Genomic DNA, 8059 nt, shown 5'->3' on the forward strand with positions numbered 1-8059 from the left:
AAAACCGCATGACCAAATGACTTATCAACTCGATTTAAACTCTCGAAATCGATTTTTTAAACCAAATAACACATTGAAAATGACTTTTCAAATCAAATAAATATTTCAAAAATAATTTTTCAAATCAAATAATTATTTTATTTTCAATAAAATAAATTGACAATTAAATTCAAGTTAAGTTATAAAATGAATTTGAAACACAAAGATGAACTTAAATGTCATTTAAATTTTTTTTTTTTTTTTGAGGGGAAAATCCGAAGGTTTACTGCATTAACGATGAATCAAACAAAACAGCATTGTTCGCGACCGGTGGCAGAGTCTCTAACCACTCAACTCTACCGATCACCCTAGGAAAAACATGAGCTAGAGCGTGTGCTACAGAATTGTTCAAACGACTAGTATACGACCAAACCAGAGAATAAACGAATTACTAAAATCTAAAATGTCAGCAATAACAAGAGACAGAATACTTCGTCCTTTAGCTTTCCTCTTGAGCGCCTCAATAACTTGTAAACAATCGCTCTCAAGAATGACCATCGAGTGACCTCTTGCCAATGCTTCCCGCACTCCTTCAAGAATGGCAACAGCTTCAGCGACTTGCGGCTCCCAGCAATGTTCCTGCGCACAAGACAAACCCCATAGAACCCGACCATTCGCATCTCGACAAACCACTCCAAGGCTAACTCCTTCACCCTCTTTGACCCCCGCATCCACGTTGATCTTCACGGAACCGTCAGGTGGAACCCTCCAACCCTCCACTCTCTCCCGCACTACTCCTCTACCTCTACCAGCCCGTTGAACGGGCTGCCCGAACCCCCCTCCATCGATTTCATCCATGACATCCGTCACTCTTCTCATTACCATCTCACGGCTCACCAAAGTGTCTTCAAAGACCACCCTATTGCGGTGTTCCCAGATAGCCCAGCATCCCACCATCAACAAAGCCTGTTCCCTCCCCCCAAACTCCCTCCATTTAGCCTCTATCCAATCCCGAATCCCCCCTCCATTGTCATCCTCTTCGTCCCTTATCCCAAGCCCCTCCCAAACCCGCTTTGCAAAGGCACAATCTTTAAATAAATGAACGCTAGTTTCACAATAAAAATGACAAAAAGAAAAAGGAGAAATTTCACCTCGAACTCGAGATGCTATATTCGCTCTTGTTGCCATGGCTTCGCTGCACAGCTGCCAAAACAAAAGCTTCACACGAGGCCACACCGGGACTTTCCAGAGCCTATTCCACAGCCACTTCTCCCGTTCCCAATTCGAAGCTCCTCCATTTCCAAGTCATCCTTTTCCCCAGCCAAACGCCTATAAGCAGACCTCATCGTGTACACACCATCCTTCTCGTCACTCCAAAACCACTCATCTCTCGGCCGATGCAACCTCAGCCGAATCTGCCTAATTCTATCACGCTCAAAGGGAAGGAACAACTCCGTCACAAGATCATTATTCCAGCCATTCTCGTCCAGCAACTCTCCCACCAGCATATTCTCACGCCTAGGGACACACGGGGAAAGAACACGGCCTGATTGCGAGTTTGGTATCCACGCATCCGTCCAAACTCGTGTAGATTGCCCATCTCTAATTCTCCTTCTTAAAACAATTCTTCATCGGTCTACGTCGCAAAACAAATATCCCAAATAATGACAGTGTTAAACAGAATACAAGTTGTCCTATCATCATCGGGTGTTTGACGGGTTTTTTATAAATGTCATATCGACAGATATGGGTATCTACAAGTTTATTTTCGGAAGATTGGTTTGAAACAATTAAAAATTGTGACGGCTTAGGAAACGGTGTGTTGTTTCCAAAACGGGTTTCGAATTTCAGAATTACGGATTTGAAAATCACAAATTTGAAGAACTTAGAATCGTCATCACAACAGCTTTGAAAACGGTTAAGTTTTTTTCAAAGATTTGAAATTGGGATTGAAAATTTGAAAACAGTTAAATTTGATTTCAAAGATTTGAGATTGGATTGAAATTCGAAAGTGGTTAAATTTTTTTCAAAGTATTGATTTTTAAATTTTGAAAACTGTTAATTTGTTTTTAAAGGATTGATTTTGAAATTTGAAAATGGTTAATTTTTTTTTTTCAAAAACGAGATTTGAAATTCGAAAAACTGTGGAAATTTAAATCGTTATTATAACGGCTTGGAAAACTATCAAATTATTCGTCTTCGAAAACGCTATTTGAAATTTGGAAAATTGTGAGGCTTGAAATCGTCATTATGACGGCTTTGAAAACGGTCAAATTCGTTTTTGAAAGCGGTTTTTTGAGGATTCTGAAAATCGAAATTGCCATTATGACTCTGAACCCCGGGGTTTCTACGAAAAGGTAAATATAAACTTTGCAGCGGAAAAGCGAGATTTTAAAAACTTTGATATTAAAAACCACGGAGTCACTATATAAACCAAATAGGTGATTTTAGTAAAGCTTTTATACAAAATACAACTTAGCTAGATGAGCGGGATCTTAATCCCGAAATAAAAGCACAATTACAAAACTAAGTACGATCCTAAACTAAAACGAGGAAGGTCATTCGTAAGTACAACGCTCGCTAGCTCTCACGTCTTCACCCCCCAAGAAGAAACACTATCACCTGTCATTAATGTGAATATGAACGCCACAGTCAATGAGGAGTAACTCAAGGTTCTCCCAGCCATATTATATCAAAACAAACATAGATAAGAACATAATTAAGACAAAGCGTATTGAATACAAGATATACTTAACATGACAAGAGAAAACAAGGATAAACATAGATCATACGTGTTAACATGGATAACTTGATAGGTAAATTAAGAATGAAAGATAATCATACATATCAACATGAGTAGCTTGATCTAAGAAAGCAAGAATGAACAGTGAACATACATGACAACACGAATAGCTCAATATAAGAAAACAAGGATTAATGCTGAACACACATGACCACACGGATGGCTTGATATGAGAGGGCAAGAATGAATAATAAGTAAACCTATATGACAAGGATAAATGAGAGTCTAACAACATGGTACATGTGAGTAAACGTCGTAGCAATTTCTTTTGAAAGCATTTTAACAAACAATGTACGGGATGTGGCTACTAATGTCACATGCATACCTATGGCTTACATATCACCATAGGTACGAATGGGAACATCAATCCTAACGATCATATCGATACTAGGTGGCTTGCATCTCTCCCCCTAGTGTTCGATAGGACCAAAAGACATGAAATATCAATCCAAGGCATAAACGTTTCCAATGGCAAATGGCATATGCAAACAACCAACACCATGCAAGACTTTTACTACTCTTAGACTTATGTCCTACTCAATTCCCAAAGAATTCCTCTCGGTAGGACAACGATAATATGTACGGCCCTAGTCTAAACCTGGCCGGACTCTCGGAATGAACTTTTCCCGATTCGACATGTGATAAACATTTCGCATCCAAGACAGATCGATAGAACAGAAGTCGAGTACCTAACTCTCGGCAGAACGGCCAACGAGAGCGGCGGAAATAGAATGGGACAACGAACTCTCGGCAGATTAGCCAATGAGATAGGCGTCAATAGAGTAAGATGACCAAGTCTCGTTAGAACGGCCAACGAGAGCGGCGTAAACTAGTCAAACAAGAAGGTATAGCATAATGACATTTCCATAAGAAAACGACTCAACACGTCACTCAAGATAGGTATTTCACACTTGAAACTTGATAAAGAATCGATAATGAACAAGTAACAACTCGAGTGTGAAGTATACTAAGTCATTTGACATAAGAGTGAATGAAATTCATTGTATAAGAAGCCATGTTGCAAATGAATAGCATAATAACATTTTCATGAGAAAACGACCCAATATAAGTAATAATTCAAGATAAGCATTTCACCTTTGACAATTGATAAAGAATCAATAATGAATAAGTAAGAACTCGATTATGAATTATATTTCATAACAAGAATAAACATTATATTTCATATTTACGTGTTATTTAAACATAGTATAAACAAACGATAACAAATGAGTTAAGTTATACGGAACACGAGGCAAAACGTAAACAAATCAAATCCGAGTCTTATTTAAGCTTAACAATCGAAGCCGACATTTGACATGTGAATGAGACATAGCCAAGGTATTCCAATGATAAAAAAATTGTCAACACACCATAAAAAAGCATTAGAACCAAGGTTAATAAGCATAACCAACAAGAAACCTAAACCCCAATGCAAAAAAAAACGTTTAGACTCAAATACAACAAGGGTTAATTTTAAATGGTCATTACTTGTGTTCTAGACATGACAATGAGGTGAAACAAATTGGAGGTGATAGCTTTTCCTCTTAAGGTTTTAACGGTAAGTCATAATCCCAAAATGGACACGAAATGAGTAAGTTATAGCCATTTTACGAAAACTGGTCCATGCTATAGTGCAGGCTGCACCATGGTGCGCAGCCTGCGCAAAAGACTGTTTCCCACGACACAAAAGTTTAATCTTTATCCCCAAACCACTTTTATCTTATCCTTACAATCCCAACTCCATCACATATTACCCAAGTAACTTCATTCCAAGTTTTAAGAGTGAAATCAAAGCATAAAAGATGGATTAAAACACAAAATTTTATCCAAACCCAATCAATTAAATCATCCAACATCTTAACTTTACCAAATTGATAACAATTACAACGATACTCTTAATATTCTACACACATGCTTAAGACAACATCCAACAACAATTATCAAAGTACGAAACATGGATTAACATGTAAAGTTAATAACATTATCAAAACAAAGGCTAGTCCCTAATAATTAAAGCACATAAATGATATCATATCGAGTAACCTATCACCGTTACCTTTTAGCTCTTTAAGAGCATGATTCCGACTCAATACTACTCCGAAATACTAAAGCTTCCACCTAGTGACAAGTATAAGAAAAAAAGGGTTAGAAAACTCATCTCACAAAAGATGGATTTTCAAAAGAATCAAAAGGTGCGTTTTTCTTACATAAAATGAAGGAGGAGAATATTGGTATGAAAATCATAGTATTTTGTTGAGAAACAAAGAAATGGTATCCGTCTTAAGGTTTTGGAGTTTGAAGATTTTAATGGCGGAATCTCATCTTCACTAAGGAAGAAGATGAAGAGAAGTTGCTGAAAAATGAAAGGGGAAACCCTAAAAGAAGGATGTTTTGTTGTCTTAAAGATGGTCCATAGGTTTATTTTGACCTAATAACAAAGGCATTTGGTTTGTGACTCGATTTTTCACTAAAAAGACTCACACTACGACTTTTAAGGAGTTCTGTGCCCAAATAAAACAAAATTGACTTTAGAAAACTAAAGCACGATTTTGAACGTATAAAACAAAATAAATAATATACCAATTAAAAATCGAGTATTATTAGATTAACGATTCTAAAGAATCGTCCATTGAGATGAAATCACGGGTGTTACAATCACCCCGCCTTCAAAAAGTTTAGTCCTCAAAACTTGAAAGTAGAAAACGAAAAGTTGCAAGGATAAATTCATTTTCAAAGTCGACACCTAAAACATTTACAAGGTTTGATATCTTAAAATTTAGAACTCTTTCAAAAGTTTCAAAAAGAATTTCCAAAAGGCACATTATCTCGTCAAAGGAACGACAGAGTTCTCGTTGCGCATTTAAGAACATCAACATTCCAAATCAAAGACAAGGTCAAAGACAAAATCATATGCTGATAAGCGTAGAGCAAGTTATTAGACGTCTCCAATAACGAGTCATAACATCGAATCAAACGTTAAAGCCAATTAAAAGTGATCATCCATTTCAAATTTTCTAAAAACATGCCAAATTGAAAGCGAACTTTCATTTTCAAACTTTTAAAATAAGTCATGTTTTGCAAAATGTAACATTAAATTTCAACAACGAATCAATAAAGAACCAACACTAGTTAGAAACCAAGCAAAATGAAAATGAAGACGGGTATTACGATCACGGATCACGATAAAGAAATTTATGCCTGACAAACAAAAGGAACTATATCGAACTTTTAGGGGTAGAAAGCCACGATAAGGTCGACAAGGAGGTTAAAGAGTACAGAGTTTTATAGGCCACTAGCTTCAATCCAAAAGGAGAAGCACAACGAAACGAGTAAGAGGGGCATGAACGATAAGGCTTAGGGTCAAAAAGAAGGGGATACTAGGCAACATGGAAATGCCACACACTCAAATCACAAACAACAACATCATCCTAAATGGTTCCTCAAACATCCCTCGAAAACCAATCTCATAACCACATTACTCCAAAGAGTTTACTCAATCCAAATTACGTCACTTTACTCCTAAGCTATTCTATGAAGCAAAGTACTTCACCACGATTGTGATTTCACAACTCCCAATTATAAAACCTCTACAAACGACTTTCACAAAACCAATATCAAAACTACTAACAAAGCTATACTCATACCCAACTAGTGTCAAATCACAACACCAATCTATTTATGGTCATCAACATTCTAAATGTGTTTTCTTCCAGGCTCACATCATGAACTTTAGTTCCTGGTTACTCCTAAACTAACAATGCTCAACCTGTCAAGCTTTCAAATCCCAAATATGATTAACAAAGTCAAGTGCCATAACCTTAGCAACATATACAACTCACACCTTACACAAAGAATTCAACAACCAAACACACCCACTTTACGTCAAGGAAATAGGCATAAGAATCACCAATGTAGGTCTCACCACACTACCAAAACTTTCCTAACAACACGACCTCTCAAAGCAATGGTTAGGAGTCGACCACAAACACACTCCTCAAAGGCCAAAATACCAAACCAAGGTTAACATCCCACAAAAGAAAGAGAGCTACCTACAAGGCGCCATGGGAGGACAAACAAGAAATGAAGGATAGGTCGGAATGGTACAAGAGTAGGTTTCAAGGTGAGACAAAAGAGAGTTTAGAATAAAGACAAGAATCAAGGCAAAGGTACACAAAGAACGAGAAATATCTTTGAGGAAGTAGAAGCATCCTTCAGAAGGTTGAAAAAATCTTCAACTTTCAGCAATAGGAAGTAAAACTAGATTGTCACATGGGTAAGCACATGGTTTATCGATCCAAGGGCATAAGATTTAGTTATGTACAATCAACAAACGTGTTAGAGCCTAAAAAGGAGCAATCACAATGCAGACTATCACCTTAGGTCCTTAAGAGCATGCACATTGAAGAGTATCTCATCTTCCTCTTATTTCCTCTTTTTCCCTTTTTTCTCTCTATTTTTTTGACACCTCATTTTCCACTATCACCATCCTCCTTCTAACTTTTCTTTCATTTTTTCCCCTACATCAAAGAGGATCCTCTCTTCTTCCTCTTTTATATTTTAATTATTTTTATAATAGTTGATAAATTTATAAACATAAATTATAATCCACATGGTCCAAGTTTATGGGAGAATGGGCACAAGGGCCTAGGATTAACTTCCTCTAAAAATAGAGGAAGTCTTCCTCTTCCTCTTCCAAAAAGGATGTCCAAATTGATTCCACATTGAAGAGGGCATGAAGAGAGATAGTGCTAAGAGGATGCACCATCCTCTTCAATGTGGATGCTCTAAGTCTACCCATCTCTCATTAATTATTTAAAGTTAAGTTCAAATTATGTTTGGGGTACAAGTGTGTGCAATGGGAGCGTTATAGCTTATATACCAACTGTGAACCCTCGTGTTTCTACGAAAAGTTAAATATAAACTTTGCAGCGGAAAAAGCGAGATTTTAAAAACTTTGATATTAAAAACAGCGGAGTCACTATATAAACCAGGGTGAGTTTAATAAAGATTTTATACAAAATAAAAATTATCTAGATGAGCGGGATCTTAATCCCTAAATAAAGCACAATTATAAAACTAAGTACGATCCTAAACTATAACGAGGAAGGTCATTCGTTGTAAGTATAACGCTCGCTTGCTCACATGTCTTCATCCCCAAGCAGCAACACTATCACCTATCATTCATGTAAACATGAACGCTAGACTCAATGGGGAGTAACTCAAGGTTCTCCTAGCCATATTATATAAAAATAAACATAGATAAGAACATAATTAAGA

The 8059-nt window shown here is 36.8% G+C and overlaps 1 protein-coding gene across 1 annotated transcript; it reads right to left on the reverse strand.

Annotated features, from left to right (window-relative positions):
* Window positions 1–387: 387 nt before the first annotated feature.
* On the reverse strand, window positions 388–1167 carry LOC141630378 (uncharacterized). Its single transcript, XM_074443208.1, has one exon. The coding sequence runs from the start codon at window positions 1165–1167 to the stop codon at window positions 388–390; it is 780 nt and encodes a 259-aa protein (XP_074299309.1).
* Between the last annotated feature and the right edge of the window lie 6892 nt (window positions 1168–8059).

Source organism: Silene latifolia, chromosome Y (assembly GCF_048544455.1).
Source record: "Silene latifolia isolate original U9 population chromosome Y, ASM4854445v1, whole genome shotgun sequence".
In the NCBI taxonomy this organism is placed as follows: domain Eukaryota; kingdom Viridiplantae; phylum Streptophyta; class Magnoliopsida; order Caryophyllales; family Caryophyllaceae; genus Silene; species Silene latifolia.

Coding starts and splice junctions, on each gene's coding strand:
- LOC141630378 (XM_074443208.1), bottom strand. CDS start 1,167: ATGGCAACAAGAGCGAATATAGCATCTCGAGTTCGAGGTGAAATTTCT.